This window comes from Pan troglodytes, chromosome 22 (genome assembly GCF_028858775.2).
Source record: "Pan troglodytes isolate AG18354 chromosome 22, NHGRI_mPanTro3-v2.0_pri, whole genome shotgun sequence".
NCBI classification, from domain to species: domain Eukaryota; kingdom Metazoa; phylum Chordata; class Mammalia; order Primates; family Hominidae; genus Pan; species Pan troglodytes.
The window spans coordinates 43,300,721-43,320,248 of NC_072420.2; the positions used below are offsets into that span (position 1 = coordinate 43,300,721).

Genomic DNA, 19,528 nt, shown 5'->3' on the forward strand with positions numbered 1-19,528 from the left:
AGATGATGCCCACGGGCACTGGTTCAGTAGCTGCCACTGACCATGGCTCTGACCCGCCAGGCCAGGACGGCTAGAGCACATGCTGGGAGCTGCTGGCCGTGGCAGGACACACTGCCTGGACACCTTCTTTTGCCTTTGGGAACCCCCTTTAGACTTTCCCGGGGTACTCGGACTTTCCTTCCCAGTATTCCAATCTCGTGGGAAGGTGATCACTCTTCAAGGATAGGCCAGACCCTTCTCTTCTCCTCATGTGGCTTCGCTTGTCCCTTTCTTGCTGGAGATGGTGAGCTGGCCAGGGACCTGGGAACCAGCAACCAGCTCTTCACTCCGCAGTCTTGGCCCTTCTTCCGGACTCAGCTCCTCCAATCTTCAATTTGGCTCTGATGCCCTAATTTGAAACTCTCCTTTGGTGTGATCTTTTTGGGAATTAAAGAGGGAGCTCTGCATACAGGAATGAGCCTGTGTGCACCCTGGAAGGTACCAGAAGAAAGTGCAGTCTGGGCAGAGAGTGGAGGCAGAGGCTGGACCCACTCGGCTCTTGGGAGCCCGGGGGCTTGGCACCTCCAGAATCTCCTCCATCTCCAGCCTCCTTCCCTGTGACACATGGGCAGAATCTCACACTCTGTCTGAAGTTTCCAGACAGTTGGAAACGTCGCTCATGCATATATGAACTCAGTCACCACGTTCCCCAAAGACCCAAGGCCTGAGCTGAGGAGGCATTCGACCCCACCCAGCGTCCCCAGCCTCGTCCCCCCAAGGGTCCCCAGCCTCATCCCCACCCAGGGTCCCCAGCCTCAACCCCACCCAGGGTCCCCAGCCTCGACCCCACCCAGGGTCTCCAGCCTCGTCCCCACCCAGGGTCCCCAGCCTCGACCCCACCCAGGGTCCCCAGCCTCGACCCCACCCAGGGTCCCCAGCCTCGACCCCACCCAGGGTCTCCAGCCTCGTCCCCACCCAGGGTCCCCAGCCTCGACCCCACCCAGGGTCCCCAGCCTCGACCCTACCCAGGGTGGCCAGCCTCGACCCTACCCAGGGTCCCCAGCCTCATCCCCACCCAGGGTCCCCAGCCTCATCCCCACCCAGGGTCCCCAGCCTCGACCCCACCCAGGGTCCCCAGCCTCGTCCCCACCCAGGGTCCCCAGCCTCGACCCCACCCAGGGTCCCCAGCCTCGACCCCACCCAGGGTCCCCAGCCTCATCCCCACCCAGGGTCCCCAGCCTCATCCCCACCCAGGGTCCCCAGCCTCGACCCCACCCAGGGTCTCCAGCCTCGTCCCCACCCAGGGTGGCCAGCCTCGACCCTACCCAGGGTCCCCAGCCTCATCCCCACCCAGGGTCCCCAGCCTTGACCCCACCCAGGGTCCCCAGCCTCGTCCCCACCCAGGGTCCCCAGCCTGGCCCGCGGCTTGCCTGGCAGAGGCAGGAGGTTCCCTTCGTTTTTATCTTGATTCTGAGGAATGAACATTGGCTGCATTCCCGGCAGCCGGGCCAGGAGCAGGGATGCAGGTTTAGGATACCAGGAGACCCTGGGGCTGATGTGGGGGGCACAGAGCAGGCGCCACTTCTGGAACCTTCCCCACCAAGGCTGTTCAGGACCAACGAGCATGACTGCAGGCAGAGCCAGGGGAAGGAAGGCAGAGAATAGGCATAATGCCCACCTAGGAAACAGGCACAAATGAAGACCCCACAACCTCCAACTTGGATGCGGAGTCAACCATTCCTCACTACCTGCACTGGTGAGGTCTGTGTGTCCTCCACCTGGCCAGCCCGGGATGCCCAATAGCTGGGGACGCGCTGTTTCTGGGGGAGTCTGTGAGGTGCCTCTGGCTGAGACCAGCGTTTGCAGTGGTGGACTGTGGCGAGCAGATGCCTCCCTGTGTGCATGGGATCATGCAACCCCTTGAAGGGCTGAAGAGAACAAGAAGGCAGAGGAAGGAGGAACTTGCCTTTTTCCTCCCACCTGCCTGCTTGGGCTGGGACACTGGCCTTCTCCTGCCCTGGGACTGGGTCCCCACCATCAGCTCCCGGGTGCTGGGCCCTCAGGCTTGCACTGGAGCCACACCACCAGCTTTCCCGGGGCTCCGGCTTGCAGGCGGTAGCTGGCAGGACTTCTCAGCCTCCGTCCTCAGGTGAGCCAACTCCTCACTATTGGTCTGCTTCTCTGAAGGACCCCAACTCATAGGTCCACCTGACCGTGGTCCAAGTCCCATCACACTTTGCAAAGCTGACTGCAGCTGCTGCTCACTGGCCTCCCTGCCTGGCCCCTTCCATGCACCCTCCTCCAGCATCCAACAGGATCCTGTGAAAACCCACGTCAGACCATGGCCCTCTGCACCGCCTCCCGCAAGGCATGCAGTGGAGGAAGAGTGAGCTCAGGTCACTCATGTGACCACGCGGGGTTGCCCCCGTCACCTCTCTGACCTCACAGCCCACTACGGTCCCCCACAGCCCACTCCCTCCCTCCGCTCTGGCCACGTGGCCTCCTGCATAAGACTGCTTCTGTGCCAGAAGTTCCTTCCCTCTGACACACACAGGCTCCTTGCTCCTAACGCCTGTAAGATCCCTCCTCCTATGTGACCTTTTGCCTGGCCACTTTCTCTAAAATTCCAACTCCCTCACGCTGCACATTCCCTCACACTGCACATTCTATATCCCCTTCCCTGCAGGATTTTTCTTTTTTAGAGATGGGGTCTCACTATGGATTTTTCTTCTTTGCCTTAATTTTTATCCAACACCCTACACATTCTATTTATTTATACCATCGTGTCTGTCTCCCCCAGAGAATGCCAGCTTCTTCAGGCCAGGGATCTCTGCTTATTCTGTTCACTACTGAATTCCCAGTGCCCAGAACAGCACCCAACACGCAGTAATGAGATTGTTGATGAATGGAAGACCACACTGCTCCATGGGGATCTGGGAGAGGAAAGGGTTCCTCTCTAGGCAGCTGCTGTGGCCTCATCGATCCAGTATCTATACAGGGGTCCAGTCCAGCTCCTAAGAGTGCAAAGTAATTACAGATGCGATTATTCTCCTGAGCACAGAATCAGCCAGGCAGTGTGAGGGGCCAGCCTGCACTGGTGCTGGATGCACACAGAGTCTCAGAGCCACACCCTCCACCCTCCTGGGGAACTGCCCTGCAGAACCACCCCCCATGGGCGGGCACTCGTCCTTCTGGGGCTCTTGGAGGAAATGGTTACAGAAGACTAGGCCAGATGACAATAAGGGATGGAGAATAACTAAGTGCCAAGCCAACGAGCCATCTGCTGGTAAGAACTCCATGCCAGGCAGCACAGGCGGTCCCAATAGCACGATCTCTGGATTAGCCCAAATAGCATCGGAACATTTGACAACAAATTGAACTACTAGTAATAGTGCTCACTTCAATGAGCCGGGGACACAGCATCCCCATGGCGAGTCAGGTGGCCCGCTGTAACCACCCAGCTGGGTCTCCCCACCCCAAAGGCCTCCAGGCTGTCCCCTTCTCATCCTGTCACTTGAAAAGCAAAACTCATGGTGCCAAAGCTCTGACATGGACTCCACTGAAGCTGTGGGCAGGGGGTGCCAAGGTACCGAGTTCCAAGCCGTTGTTATTTGAGAGCATGCCCCCCGCCATGAGGGCAGGTGGGGGGACATAAAGTGACACAGGATGGACTGGCCAAAGGCCGAGGATGATCACTTACTTCACAGGATGATGCCACCCCCACGGACAGGCAAGGAGCTCTCACATTCCCCAGGACCCCAGCTGCCACCAGAGCTCCAGATGGCCCTGGGGGTGTCTGTAAAGCCTGTGATCGTCCACCAGGTGGAGACCAGGCTGGCCAGGGGAGGGAGAGGAAGTGACCACTGGCCCTGGCACTGGCTGGCCGGCTCCAGCAGGCCCGAAGGGGAGGGAGGAGCCTGGGTGCACCAGACTCTCGCAATAAGCAGCACCCAGACACTTAACAGATGGAAAGCGGTGGCTTGGAACTCACTTCCAACGAAACAATAGCACATGCTCCGGCTGGCTTTGACACTTGCTTCCAAAGGCGACATGCACCCAGGGCCAGGACCACGGCATCTGAGCCTCCCCCAACAGCCGCCAACCCCATTCCCACTGGAGGAGCCCAGGAGAACTGGGGGCGGCCAAGGCAGCCCTTTCCTGCTCCGCAGATCCAGAGGATGCCCACAGCCCCCTTCCCCTCCCGCCTTTCCCACACTCCCTGTAGCAATTCACACAAGGGGGGAGGGGACGAACATGCTGAATCCAGCAGATAGCTTGTGGCGGGGTAATCCTCCGTCCGGCCCCATACAGGACAGAAATAAAATCGCCATTTCAGCTCCGGGCGCAGCTGGAGGAGGCTGACGCCCCCTAGTTAGGGGAAGGCTGTGGGTGAACGAGAAGGAACTTTTCCCGTTTTCTATTCAAATGAAATGAGGGTGGCGGTCGCAGCAGGGAGAGAGGAGCGAGGGGAGTTTTCCCGGCGGGGCTGGGGGGTCCACAGCGGCGCTGCCACGCTCAGCCCAGCGCTGGCTTAGGAGGGACGGACTGCGTGGGGAGGCGACGGCTCCGGGCCGAAGGGGTCGCTCAGGGCTCTGCACAGCTGCCCAGGGGGCATCGGGAGATAGGCAGCCGACCGGGGGCTGGAGTCCAGGGAAGAAGAAAGAGGGGGAAGGGAGGTGCAGGGAGTGAAGAGGAGGGGAGAGAGGAGAGACGCGGGAGGGAGGGGGAAGGGGGGAGGGGGGAGGGGCGGGCGGCCGGGAGGAGGAGCGCGCGAGCCGGAGTCGGAGCCCGAGCCCAAGCGCGAGCCGAGCGGAGGAGACCCTGCGGCGCGCGGCGGCGGCTCCCGGGCGTCCCGGGCCCGGTGGCGGCGCGGCTGTGGTTGGCTGAGCGCCGCGGGCCGCCCCCCGCCCGCCCCCTCCCCTGCTCCCCTCCCCCGCCTCCCGCGGCGGCTGGCGTCGGGAAAGTACAGTAAAAAGTCCGAGGGCAGCCGCCGGGCGCAGGATGGGATCCGGCTCCTCCAGCTACCGGCCCAAGGCCATCTACCTGGACATCGATGGACGCATTCAGAAGGTAGCCCCTCCCCCACCCAGACACCCCCTCCTCCCCCCGGGTGACAGCGCCGGGGCCGGGCGCGGCGGGGCGGGACTGTCCGTGCGTCTGCCGGTCCAGGCTGCGGCCTCCGTGCGCTCCGCCAGCTCTGGTCGGGGGCGGGGGTCCCCACGCGCCGGCTCCCCGGGGAAAGGAGCGACTCGCCCTGGGGGGTGGGGGGTGGGGGTCGGGCTAGTGTTTCCATTTCACAGGCAGAGCTTTTCTTTTTGAAAATCTGATTAGGCTGAGTTTTTACATTCAAGGGCTGGCACAGGAAGCCTTTAATTTCCGGTGGATCGGCCCGCCGGGCAGCCCCGGGGTCGTGGTCCGCGGAGGGGGCGAGCAGCCGCCGCTTCCTGTCGCGCGGGGGCAGGTGCGGGGGGCGCCGGCGGGGACACTGCTCCCCCGCAGGTGGGTAGCTCCGACTGCAGAGGGGGACTCGGGCCGCTGCACCTCCGGGGCCCCGCGGAGAGCCTGGGGGGCAGCGGGTCCGGCTCTCCCCTGCTGTGCGGAGATAGGAAGTCCCTCGAATGTCCAGTGTTCCTAGCGGACTTCAGTTACACGGGAGAGGGGTTCAGAATAGACCCCCTTTGTTCGTGGCCCCCTCTGACGGGCAGAGAGGGACAATGAGCGCGCCGGCTTGGAAGGGGCTCTCATGAGCTCCCCCTAAAGTCCCCAGGGAAAAGCCATTGTGAGGAAATCCCTCAAACCTCAGCTGGGCGTTTCAGGAAGCCCTTGCAGCTGCTTCTCACCTTTCTGCCCACGGAGTACTCCACTGAAGGAGGCCAGGGAGAGATGCCCCAGCCAGGCACAGAGCAGGTGCCGGCCAGGCTTGAGTCTTTCCTGTTCCCAGATGTGCACTTGGCCAGTTTCATCAGTAGATTTAAGCCAACAAGCCGCCCTCACCCTGTGCCCGGCTTGATCCCCGTGAAATGGAAAGTACAGCCCTCTCCCACCGTAGCCCGCTTTGAGAGACTCAGATAATCGGGAGGAGGAAGCATCTTCAAGGACAGGTGGTCACCCCCTTATTTCATCAGTGCTGGGCAGCTGGGCAGCGGCAGACGCACAACTAGACCCAGGTCCCTGACTCCAGGACTAGGCGTCTGCAATTGCATGGGACTGTAACAGCCTCCTTTCTCCCCAAAGGAAGGAGTGGCCCTCCCTTGAATATGTCACTGCACCAGCATGCACACTCACACACACACACACACACACACACGCTCCAATGCTCACACATCCACTCACAAACACACACATGCACACACGTGCATACACACACGTGCACATGAGCACACAGACATGCACACCACATAGGCACATGCACACACACTTTTTCTGCCCAATAGCTGAGAATGTATCAAAGACCTGCCTTAAAAGCAAAAATCTTTTTAAAGTGAGTTGTCACCAGATCAACAGTAGCAGGTCCGTCCTAAGAACTTCCTAAAGATGTCCCGAGAGCAGCTCTCTTGGAAGCAGGTGGAAAGTGGAGGAGAGCTTCAGGAGGGGTGGGAGGAGGATGCTGGGCGTGGCAGGCCAGGCTGTTATTGTGGGCAGGGTAGCTTTTCACAGTGGACACGCTGAGGTTGGGGTGATCTCCAGAAAAGCAGCCTGCAGGTGGGCCCTGGGGAAGACATGGCATGTGGCACCTTTGCGGGGGAGAGGCGGATTGACTGCCAGCTCTACCACTTCCTGTAACCACGAGCAAGCCCCTTGGCTCCCCAAGCTGGCATCCCCGTCCATAAAGAAGGGATAATAAAATCTGCTTTATAGACTGGAATGAGAAGGGAATGAGTGAATGTAAACACTGCCTGGAACACTGCAGTACACGATGAGCATTATTCTTCGCTCAGTTCCTTCCATAAACGTCCTTTTGTGGTGCAAACAGGGAGGCGCCAGACGGGTCTCCAACCCCCACCCCGCCCCCCATCTCCACGAGGTCTGTTGCTTGCTCCTGAGCTGCCCCCGCCGTCTGCCCCTTGCTGTGAACCCCGTTGGCAGCTCCTAGCTGGACTGTGAGTCCTGGTTGAAGCTGAATCGTTTGCCCAAGCCATGTGCCGGGCAAAGCATGATAACTTCTCGCTCATCTCCCAGGCTGCACACCCAGCAGTGCTGTCACGGATGGGTTGCACCGGGCTCAGCTGAGAGCACTTTCAGTGCCGCTGCCATCAGCCGCCATTCCTTCTCTTAAAGTACCAGGCACTGGGTAAATCCTGGAATTTCCAGCGTGAATCTGTCTCCCTGCCATCCACCCCATCTCCTCTCCATCAAAGGTCATGGAAACAAACCCATGTTGCTTCCTAGGAGGGGGCCCTGGGGGTCACTGGGTGCAGGAGATAAGGGATGTGTTGCTTTCCGTCACTGTGTTCGTCTGCACCACCTGGCCATGAGTCCTGGCGATGGGCACACCGGCCCCTTCGTTATCTCTGCTCTTTGTCCCTCTGGTTACCTGACCCCTGGCCATCTCAGTTTCCCCCTGAGACCGCAGAGATGGGGAGGAAGGAGGGAACATTAGAAACCAGGGGTTCTGCCGAGTTCTGTGCTCCGGCAAAGCTCCAGATTGACAATCTGAAGTTGTCTGAGGGAGGCCCCGGGCAGCAAGTGCCGGTGTCTCCTGGCTTGGCCTTACCTGTGCAGGTAACCCTGCAGACATGCCCAGTGATTCAGAGGAGCCGCTGCAGCCACTTGGCAGCCAGGCCAATGCTTTCTTTATATGAAGAAAACTCCAGACACGCACAGGTGTCACATCACCAGAGTGACATAGTGGGAGACAGCAACAGGAATTTGGGGGATTGTCTTCCCTCCTCAGGAGCTTTTCCTTCAGAGGTTGTGCAGAGGAAGCTGGGCGTGTGAAGTGAGTCGGAGGTTGCCTCCTGAGCCCTACACGAAGGCAGGACTCTGTGCCCTGGAGTCCAACTGAGGCTCCGTTTTCAGTGCTCCCCTCTCATCTCGAGAACCTTAGGTCAGTTACTTCACTCTGTGCCCCTGTGCTGCTGTGCTAATAATTAAATGGGATAAGGCAGATTGCCTGGTCAATGAGCCCGCCGTGTTTATTGAGCATCTACTATGTGCTGAGTGCTGGGGTCCATGAGAAGCTGAGTGCTGGCGGAATGGGAAGGCAACTACAAATGATAAACAGCAGCAGACGTTGCAGGCTGGGTGGGCCAGCCCCGTGTGGGGCCTGATGAACAGGTTTTTTTCCCTGATGATCGGCTTTGCAGGCTTTGTGGGCTTTGTGGGGAAGGAGCCCTTTGTGCAGAACTGGCAGCCATGAGGATGGCCTGGTGAGAAGCTGCTGAAGGGCTGGGGACAGCCTCCACCCAGCCAGCAGCATCTGCACCGGCCTGTTCCCGTCATCTGTTCCTTGGCTTGCCAGCGTGCACAGATCAGGACTTGGCACTTCCCCAGCACCAGGTAAAGCCCTCCTGTCACCCCCAACCCCGTGTCTAGACCTTCAGGTGGGCTGTTAAAGAAGGGGAGAGGTGGAAGCCAGGTCCCCAAACCTAGGGTGCTGAGGTCCTTGCTTCAGAGAGACTCTGTCCTCTAGGAGCTGAAGCGCTTCGTCTTTCCCCAGAGGGTTCGTTTTTTCCTTTCCTCAGCTGCCCCTACCCTGGGGGGCCCTGGCTGCAGCACCTGCTCCTTTCTCTTGCCTATGGAGAAAGGGTTTGCTCAGCTGAGCTGCCCATGGAGTGACAGGGACAACGCACTCAGCACTGGGGAGCTGGAGGGGGTCCCACCTGGTGGCACATCCAGGCTTGGGTTTGCCAATCTTCAGAATCGGGGAAGAGAGAGGCCTTTGGGACCCCTGGGCCAGGCTGTGGGCTCGGGTGTGGTGAGGAGCCACATCTGGGCAAGACTGAATGCTCCGGAGCCTCTGTGGTGCCACTGCCCTGACCTGGCGGCCCCCTCGGGACACTCGCACTGTGCACGGCCTCCCTGGCGCCTCTGGGCTGTGGTGTTCTGGTCTTGGCCTTGCTCTGCAGCTGGAACCCAGGTCTGAACACATCGGCGGCCACTTGAGTTTGCGGGGCTGTTTCTACTCTAAACCAGAGCAGCGAATGCGCACAGCCCAAAGGGAGGAGCCGCGCTAGAAAGTGTTCAAGCGTCCGCAGAAGTCGGCTCCCAGTTCTTAATAGTTTGCCACCCACTGTGGCTACGCCACACCTACGCTTGCCTCCACCCCACCTATGCCTGCCCCCTTCACCTGCGGGAGCCCAGGGCTCCGTGCCCTGGGCAGCTGGTGGGGTCTGCCCAGGCCTTCTCGTGATGCTTCCACCCAGCCTGGTCCTGGCACCCAAGGCCAACCTCTGCGGGCCCCAGAGCTGTGCCTTTTTGGCTCAGGTCCTCCCCGCAGTGCTTGGAGTCCAGGCCTCTGCACCCTGCTGGGGTGGTCTCTGGTCCTGGCCCAAGGGAATGTCGCTCCCTGCTGCCTGGTTCTACTGATCTGTCCTGTCCAGGCCCCTCTGCCTTCATTTCTTGCTTTGGCACAAGCATGAGCTGCTGTTTCCCCCGGCTCCTCAGGGGAGAGGAGTGCACTGCCCCAAACTTGTCTGGTGTGGTTAGCACGGTGGGGCCTTAAGCCCTACCCGGCTCCTGGGTGCCTTTCCCCTCTCCTGCCCACGACATGGTCAAATGCAAACCTCCTTTCATTTTAGAAGGCATAGGCTGCTCAGCCCACACGCGCAGTGCCCTTTCCTGTGGCTGCAGGCATCGCTGCTCAATCGTGCAGGGCTGCGTCCCCCGGCCACACTGACTCCTCTCCAGGTTTCTCGGCTCCGGCACCACTGTCTACGCCCTCCTTCCCAGGTGGACGGCGGCTCTCCTCGCCATCCTCTCCACTTCCAGCCTATCACCTGTCTGCCTGTTACATGTTTGTAACTTTTGATCTTTAAATTGGTATAAAAATGGTACTGTAAGTTCACTGAACCAAGAAAATCTGCTGAAGGAAGGGGGTCAGTCACACCCTTTTGGGGTTTCCAGTGTATGAATGGAGGGGGTGGCGGTGGTGGGGGGACAGGGAGCAATGAGAGTTGCCAGCCTTATTGCTGTCCTGACCCCTGGCTGGGGACGACTCCCCTGTCTCCACCTGAATTGAAGCTGGGCTGTGAAAAGTAGTAAGAACCCTCGGGTTTTGGTTCCTTTTTCAACCAGCAATCAGCCATGAAGTGCCTGACCACTTGAGAGCTACGGCAGGTGCTGTCTCGGAGAGGGCACTGGAAACTGGGCCCTTCCCAATTTTAGCCCGAGAAGTCAGGGAGCTGCTGGCCTCCACACTCCTTCCCATTGGTGTGGTCCGAATTCCCCTTTAGCCAGACATTTCCAATGTCCAGAGGCCCAGGAGGGGACAGCTGGAAGCCAGAAGCCCACCTGACGCCATCAGGAATTTCCATGAATGACCTGGAAACCTCTCAGACTAAACCAATGCCGCCCAATCTGGGAATCCAGGAGGGCTGGTCCCATAGAGTGGTGGGGACATGGTGCTGAGACGGACAGCCTCGCCTCATCCGCCTTTCCCACTTGCCAGCCAGGAGGCCTGGGCAAAGTCACTTTCTCCCCAGGGAAGTGGAGACTCACTGCGCAGTCCACGCAGAGCAATGGGGTGAAGTTTCCATAGCAGGGCAGGGCATGTGGGGAGGCTCAGGAATGCCACCCTTGCCCTCAGGCCTGGGCACAGCACAGCCCCCATGACGCTTCTCTCATCCTGGACCCATCAGCCCGGAAGACTCTGGAAGCAGCAGTGGCAGCACCTTCCTGTCACTTGTCTTGTCACTCCCCGAGTCCACTGTGAGCTGGAACCACAGGCTCCCATGAAGAAGGAGCCAGAACCACAGGCCCCAGGAGCCCGGGTCCCACAGCCCGCACCTTCATCTCCCAGCCAGCCTCTCCCGAGCTCAGTGTGGGTGGAGGGGCTGTCTGGCCTCAGAAATGGGCAAAAGACAGCTCTCGTTGTCAGCGAGGTAAATCTAGCGCAGAGGAAGGGCACAGTGTCCCCGTCAGACGCCTCAGATGAACTGACATGCAAATGAGAGATGAAACGGGGACGCGCCGGGCAGCTGATCTCAGTGCAGCAACCGGGACACCTCGGGGCATAAGCCGGGCAGGGAGGAGGCAGGAACTGGGCCCCAGGGGGCCAAGACTTCCTGAGAGGCTGGGCCCGGTAGCCCAGTCCTGGGCTTGCTTCCCAGGGGGTGGTGGGCAACCCTGAACCCTCTCTCACCCAATCACCTGCTCCCCTGGGTGCAGGTGACCCAGCAAGCCACACTCCTGGGAAATTTCAGAAGGTTTTGGGCAAGAAGGGCCCAGAGAGCCCCCAGAGACCAGACGGCACAGCCCTATAGCTGGGCCTGCCCCAGACAAAGCGTGTCTGCACTCCTTGGCTTTCTCCCCAGACAAACCCACCCTGAGCACAGGATCCCTCCAGCTTCCAGGAGCAGGTGCAGGGCCTGCAGGGACGGCTCGCAGAGGAGCAGGTGCAGGGCCTGCAGGGACGGCTCGCAGAGAAGGCAGTTTGCGAGTCAGTGCCTGGCTTGTGGAGGTTGAGACCAAGGCCAGTTGGGTGCTTGCATTTCCAGGGGTCCAAATATTTTTGAGAAGAAAATGTTCTAAGAAAGTGCACAGGGTGGTGGATGAAAGACCACGCTCTGGGTACCGTGTACACCGCTCGGGTGACAGTGCACCAGAATCTCAGAAATCACCACTAAAGAACTTACCCATGTCACCAAACACCACCCCTTCCCCAAACACTATTGAAATTAAAAAAAAAAAAAAGATTAAAATGGTTAAAAAAAGAAAGTGCACAAGCAAGGGTCCATCTGCAGGAGTTGGAGGAGCGCATGCCTGTATTCCTGGCACCGCGGGCACAGTCATGCCATGGGCACCAGGGACGCCCAGTGCACTCAGCCACCCAGGGGTGGCTCCCAACATTTTCAAGCTCAAAAAGAAACATTTTCACTTGAGGGTGCAACTTATTTGTCTTGAACCCATCCCTGACTGCCTGTCTCCCCCCTCACCCTGACCACATCTCCCCAAATCCCAAAGCTGGTCACGCAACGGGAGCATTGGCCCTGAACAGAAACCCGCAGTACCCCTGAAAACTCGGTCTAGAAACAACTAAAAGAAGAACCACAACATTTTATTCCGTTTGCTTTAGATTCTCTGCCAATTTTTTTTTTTTTTTTTTTTTTTTTTGAGATGGAGTCTCGCTCTGTCGCCCAGGCTAGAGTGCAGTGGCGTGATCTCGGCTCACTGCAACCTCCGCCTCCCAGGTTCAAGGAATTCTCCTGCCTCAGCCTCCCGAGTAGCTCGGACTACAGGCACCTGCCACCAGGCCCGGCTAATTTTTTATTTTTAGTAGAGACAGGGTTTCACCACCTTGGCCAGGCTGGTCTCGAACTCCTGAGCTTGTGATCCGCCCACCTCAGCCTCCCAAAGTGCTGGGATTACAGGCGTGAGCCACCGTGCCCAGCCATTTTTTTTTTTTAATTTTAAATTGTGGTAAAATATATAAACAATAAACCCTCCCTCCCCATCCCCCTCCCCCAGCCCCTGACCCCCACTGTACATTCCGCTTTCTATCTCCATGAAACTGCTGAGTGCGGGGACCTCACAGAAGTGGAATCACACAGGATCGCCCTGCTGTGCCTGGCCTCGTTCACTCGGATCATGCCCTCAGGTGCATCCATGTTGTAGCACGTGTCCGAATTTCCTGCCTTTTTAAGGCTGAGCGGTATTCCGTTGTGTGCGTGGACCACATTTTGTGTTTCCATTCAAAACGGATGAATCGATGAAACTGCCTGATATTTTTAAAGCCTCAGTCATTTTCATTCTTAGTTCTTCAGTTTGCAAAGGGCCGGCCTGTTGTGATGGGTTTATTGTTGCGTCTTCTGAAAAACTTTGTGAGTTCCCGAAGGCCTCTCCACGTCTTGAGTCATGGCTGTGCTGCTTTGCGAAGCTGCGTGCATGTCTGTGGTGTAGCCTGTGTACAGCCTGTGATGCGTCGCAGCGGAAGGGTAGGGGGCTGCCCAGGGAAGACAGATGCGCCAGGTTCCGCTCCACGGAGCTCAGCTACCAGCCCTGGTGGAGAGCGCAGATGGGACCGATTTGTCATTTGTCTGCGCTTGAGCCCAGCAGCTGTGTGGCCTCCCTGGGGCAAGTCATTCACCCTCTCTGTGCCTCAGTGTCTCTGTCTGTGAAGTGGGGGGAAGTTTTTGGAAGATTAAGTGGACTAATACGTGTCAAATGCTAGAACACACTGGCACTTGGTAAATGCTATATAAATGTTATCATTTTTATTTGTTTGTTTATTATTTATTTATCCATGTCATGGATTTAAGGCAGTCTAATCTCAGTGCTTGGTGGAGACCCGGGCCCCACCCTCCCAGGTTGTCAAGTGGCCCCTGTGCCTCCCACTATCGTCCCCAGCACGGTGCCGTGTCCGGGCGTGCGTGAAGGGCCAGCTCACCTCACAGCTCTGCTTCCCAGGTTAGCTCCCATCCACCCTCCCCCTACCTGTTTCCTCACCGAAGGAAGGGGCGGAAAGATGCCCTCCATGTCCCTTCCGACTGTTGCAGAGGGATGGAGGACTATGGTACACACACACATATACACGCACACACCCACCACACACACACACCATGCACATGCACATCACACACACGCACACACCATGCACACACACCACACACGTACACACCATGCACATCACACACAAGCACACCACACACACCAAGCACACGCACATCATACACATGCACACACACCACACACACCACACACATGCACACACACCACACACACACACATCACACACCATGCACACACACACGACGCACACGCACTGCACACACATGCACACACCATGCACACGCACATCACACACATGTACACACCATGCACATCACACACAACGCACACCACACGCAAGGACACACACCACACACACACCAAGCACACACACACCACACACACGCACACACACACCACACACCACACACATGCACACACCACACACATGCACATCACACACGTACACACCACACACAGCACACACAAAAACACACACCACACACCATGCACATGCACATCACACACATGCACACCACGCACACGCACATCACATGCACACGCCACGTGCCTCACACACAAGAACACACACCACACACACGCACACCACACACGCACATATCACACAATGCACATCACATACATGCACACACACACACATGCACATCACACACAAGAATGCACACCACATACACGCACATCACACACATGCACACACCACACATGCACATCACACACATGCATATACATCACACACACATCACACACATCCACATGCACCACACCCACCACACACATGCACGCACCTACCACACATGCATATCACACACATGCACACACACCACACACAAGCACATCACAAACACCACACAGGCACATCACACACATACATACACACCGCGCACACATCACACACATGCACACACACCACACACGCACAGTATGAAGATGACAGACAAGTCAGCAGAGCCCCTGGGGGTTTCAGGAGTTGAGTGGGGACGAGGCAGGTGGCCACACAGCTCGGAGGGAGGGCAGAAGGCACCCTTCTTCGCAGAGTCACAGTGGGGCTTGCCTCCTATACGTGCCGGAAGGGTGAAGCCCCTTATCTCATTGCCCGATGTGATGAGGTTTGAAGTGGTTGAGCTTGGAGGGTATGGGCTGAGCCCACAGCAGACAGGCCTGGCAGTGCCCCCCGTCTTCCCACCCTGCGGTCATGCAGCCCGACTCTTGGGGGCGGGGTGCCACCGTGATGTGCCGTCACTTGCAGCAGTATGTCCTCATGCCAGGCTGAGACCAGCACTGTGTGACCAGCCTGCCCCATGTCCCTCAGCGCTGTGTCACACTCCACACTGAGGCCCCACTGAAGCATGCCAGGCCCCATCCTATTTCTTCCAGGTAGTCGTCTGCCCAGCACCTCCCCTCCCAGGCCTTGCCCTAAAGCCCAGGCCTCTCAGCATCCAGGACTCTGGAGTCTCCCAGGTGTTGATGGCTGAGGTCATCAGCTGGATGCCAGGACACCCAGGATGCTCCAGGTCCTTGCTGGGGTCTGGAGTTTGTGATTCAGCCTCAGTCCCTGTGGTGAGTCCACCATGTGTCCTCAGACAATGGATCAGAGAGCCCCCAGAGGACGGCCCGGGGCTGAGTCGGGTCCAGATGCCAAAGGGGCTTCTCGAGGCATCTCCAGCTCCCACCTGCCCCTCGGAGTGCCAGGCTTGGCTTCTGGAAGAGAAAGCTGGGGGTTTAGTGACTCCAGCCAACTGCTGTGAGCCCAAGGCATCAAACTAAAAATAGCGAGGCCAAGAGGGAGTCTTTGTGTTCGGCTCAGTGGGCAATGGTGCCTCACCTTGCAGCATGACACAGGGCTGATGACACGGGGCACGTTGGTCACAAAGTGCCAGTCTCAGCCTGGCACAGGGACATGCCACCTGCAGGTGATGACACATCACAGTGGCAGCCGCCCCTGACGGTGCTGCTGCATTGAGTAGGAGCCCAGATCCAGGGAGACACTTGCAGCAGATGAGGCAGGAGGCCAGCGAGGGGTTCTACCTGCCTTCCGGGCTGGCCTCTGCATGGACACAAAGCAGAAAGGGCATAAAGGTGACCCTGGCCACCAAAGCAGACCTGGAGCAAACTGGACCAGCGCAAGGCCCCGGTGCCAGCACTCAGAGACATTTCTTTTCTGGCAGGAAATTTGTGCTTCATTTTCTAATGAAATTCCAAGGCAATCAAAAGGCAAGGAAAGAGGAGGGAAAGGAAGGGAGGGAGGGGGTTCCATTCCCATCCGAATGGAAGCCCCCAAGGCTTCTGTAGCTCCCCCCATCACCAACTTCACTCACCACTCTTATCTGATGCCTATTTGGGTACACACGGCCGGGTCGGCCTTGCGAGAGACTCAGTTTCCTCTCGACTTCCGCCTGCCTGCACTGTTACCACGTCCTGCCATTGACCTCTGTTCATCCACTCATGGTCACTGCTGTGAGTTGAATTGTGTCTCCCAAAAAAGTGGATTCCTGTCCTAACCTGTGAATGTCCCGTTAGTTGGAAATAGGGTATTTGCAGACATAATCACATCAAGATGAGGTCATACTGCATTGGGATGGGCCTCAAGCCCATATGCCCGCCATCCTTCTAAGGAGAGGGAAAGGCAGACACACATTTGTCCATGGAAATGAGAACGGAAGACGCAGAGACAGAATCAGGCCATGTAAAGACAGACTCAGAGACCAGAGTGATGCGTGTACAAGCCAGGCTCTGCGGGCAGCCCCTAGAAGCTGGAAGAGGCAAGCCTCCTCCCTGGAGTCCTGGGAAGGAGCCAGCCCCGCCCATGCCTCGAGCTCAGGCTTCAGGCCTCCGGAGCCAAGAGAGATAAACCTCTGTGGTTTCATGTCACCCAGTTTGTGGTCTTTGTTATAGCAGCCCCAGGACACTCAGGGGGTTGCCTTGTCCACCCCCATCCTGGCCCTCTGAGGGACTGGTTGGCTCTTCAACCTGCCCTCTGGTCCTCCTCCCCCACCCAGAGACCCCTGGCTACACCCTGCCCAAGGGAGCTCACCAAAGCCCACAGGGTCCCTGTGATCCTGTCACCTGGGCTCCCACAGGCCAGCAGTGTTGGAACCTGGACATCTGGCTCCAGCCTTGGTGGCCACCCCCGACCTTGCTCTGCTCCTACAGCTCCCGGCCTTCCCTGCCCTGGCCAGCCCTTGCTGAATGTCCCCGCTCCTAGGAAGCCGGATGTGTCGCGTGCAGGTTCCTCTCTGCACTGTAATAACTCCTCACCGGGCACCCTTGGAGCCCAGGATCAAGTCACTCACCTTCCAACCCTGCCCCTGCCCAGAGACTGGCACGAGAACCAGTAACAGTTGTTGAATAATGAACAATGGATGCATGCAGCTCACCCGTGAGAGGGCGTTGCTCGGCTGGGCCAGGGATGAAGCTTCTCCCGCGTGGCTCCACCGTCTATCCCTCAAGCTCCTGATGCTCCCCTGGGCACCTCTGCGCCATGAGGCCCCGTTGAAGTCAGTTGGGGAGGCAGTGTGGACCGTAAGAAGGGAGTCCTAAGCACAGGAAACGCTGCCTTCCTGGGGCCCTAAAGAACAGGCTCACCTTCCCCAAGGGCCTTCAGGCCCTGACATCTAAAAAGATGTTCTTTATCAAAGGGGAAAGCAGCCCTGGGGTGGGGGCGTGGCCATCAGTGCAGTGGGCGTGGCCACAACCGAGAGGGCGTGGGCATCAAGAAAGGGCGTGGCTGCAGCCGGAAGGGCGTGGCTATCAGCTCCAGAAGGCCCTTCTTGCTGTCCTTGGACTTGGGTTCTCCTTGTCGACGAGGATCTCAGCTGGAGCTGCCAGGGGCAGGGCTGGCACCAAAGCACTTCTGAAGTCTCCCCGCCTCCCAAGTGTGAGGCTGTGGGGAAGGAGGGAGGGCAGCTGGCTTGTTTCTGGATGAGCCCATCTGACTCAGCAGCTGGGACCCAGCAGGAGCGCAGAGCAGGTCCTGAAGGTGCCGAGGCCCCACCCGCAGCTCCGTCTCAGCTTTGTGAGGGCTGCACTCCCCCGTGTGCATCCGGCGTCACAAAGGACCACAGGCCCGGCGGCCTCCACAGCAGACACCAAGGCCCTCGCGGTCTGAAGGCCGAATTCCCAGGTCAGGCTGCAGCAGGGCTGGTTCCTGAGGCCTCTCCTGGGCTGGCACCTCCTCCCCGTGTCCATGCAGGGCCGAGCCTCTGCATGTCTGTGTCCTCGGCGCCTCGTTTTACAAGGACATCTCATTTTAAAGGCCCGGTCTCCAAATAAGGTCATATCGTGAAGTGCTGGGGTCAGAACTACAGCATGAATTTTGACGGGACACAGTTCAGTCCATAGCACCCCCTTTGGGAAGTGGGAATGACCTCTCCCTTCCCCATCTTCTGGCCTTTGTAACCCTAATGTGGGAAAGCAGGAGGGACCCAGAACGACATTGGGTCACCAAGGAGAGCATCGCAGCCCAAAAGGTTGAAAGGCGGCACCAAGGTCCCGCGCCTGGTGACCGCCGACTCGCCCTCCCCGGCTCCAGGCTGTCCCCACTCCCCCCCGCCCCAACCCCAGCATGTTGAGGCGCCTGGTCCCAACTACCCATTCACTCCCTGTACACAGACTGCTTCTTTGTCCTCCAGCCAGGGGTAAAGGGCCATGCTGGCGAAACAGCAAACAACCCCAACATGCTTTGCAGCCTGGCCAACCACATGACCAGTTTGAGGAGGTTGGCTGGAGATCACAATGAGGAAGTTGGATGAGGGGGTCCAACTTCTAGCAGCCCATAAGCCTATCCATTCAGACACCAAATCCATGGAAAACAGAGAGACAATATACTGATTTTCAAAAGGGAGACATACCCCAGCAAGTACAGACCAGGGAACAGGGTGCTGACGTGGCCACAGTTCTTAAACTACTCGACTTCATGGATGGGGCACAGTTTTTTTTAAAGGAGGATTTAGAATTCTATTTGGCAGGTGGCATGAAAAAGAGTTTTGAATAGAAACACACCCCTCCCTCCCAGTTGCCTGCCCAGTATGTTTGTTTTGTTCTCTTGAAACAAAGGAAGAGAGTGGTGAGGAGGGAGGGAAGATGAACCAGGAGGAATGAAAGCACTTGGCCTGCTTCTCAGATGGTCTCGGACTGTCTCCGCTCACAGGAGTTGCAGGTTTTTGGGTTTTATGCAAGTTCGGATCACAACAGGCGTCTTGCAAGAACCAGGCATTACCTTTATTCCAAAAGCCTTGCTGGGCCTTCTTGAAAGGACTGGCAGCCACCACTTCCCTAGAAACCCGTGGCAAGTTCCCTCCTCCTGACCCCCTGCTGTTTGGTCCAGGACCCCTGCAGTCCTGACTGGGACCCACTTGGCCCTTCTCAAGGGACCCAGCACAGGACGTGTGTTTCTGCTTTGACGAACCGCCCTTTCCCCGCTGCAGTTCTAGTGGAATCTCCCCTCCCTTATCCCATTCCCACTTGGAAATGATGATGATGGAATGGGCGATGCCAGCTTACCAAGACATCCAAGCTCTCTGGGTCGAAGTTGGGGAGAGGGGTGCACAAAAAGGATTCCACTCCTGTCTGCCTTCCCCTGCCTCCCCGCTGGGGTGTCCCTTTCCCATGGTTTCCTCTAAATCTTTTCACCCATGTCCAGCCACACCATTCTCACATACTGCCTTGAAACTGGGCTCGAAGGGGCTGCGTGCTGAGAGAAGGTCCTCTCCCCCAGTGATCCTCCAGAGGGGCTGCCGCCTGGGTCCCCCGAGCACCTCCTACCCCACCCTCCCCATTCCTGCCATCCCCAGGGTCCAGGGAGCCCAGATTCCAGGGAAGGGTTGCATTAGCTCCCACTCGGAGTCCTGATACAGCAGAGACAGAGGCCCTGGGAGAAGTGAGC

General features: G+C 58.1%; 1 protein-coding gene across 7 annotated transcripts in view; it reads left to right on the forward strand.

The window, feature by feature from the left end:
- The first annotated feature begins 4,747 nt into the window (after positions 1-4,747).
- The window catches only part of PDE9A (phosphodiesterase 9A), a 123,079-nt gene continuing 108,298 nt past the window's right edge, over positions 4,748-19,528 (forward strand). For 2 of the 7 annotated variants that reach the window (XM_063803507.1, XM_001140174.8), the window contains exon 1: positions 4,787-5,049. Coding sequence is in view for 3 of the 7 variants with exons in the window: in XM_001140174.8 (XP_001140174.3) it covers positions 4,981-5,049 (69 nt within the window). In the remaining 4 variants the exon portion in view is untranslated. Of the gene's footprint in view, positions 5,050-19,528 lie in introns of all 7 variants that reach the window. The other 5 variants (XM_001140087.8, XM_024352438.3, XR_010154451.1 and 2 more) reach the window with 5 other exon arrangements.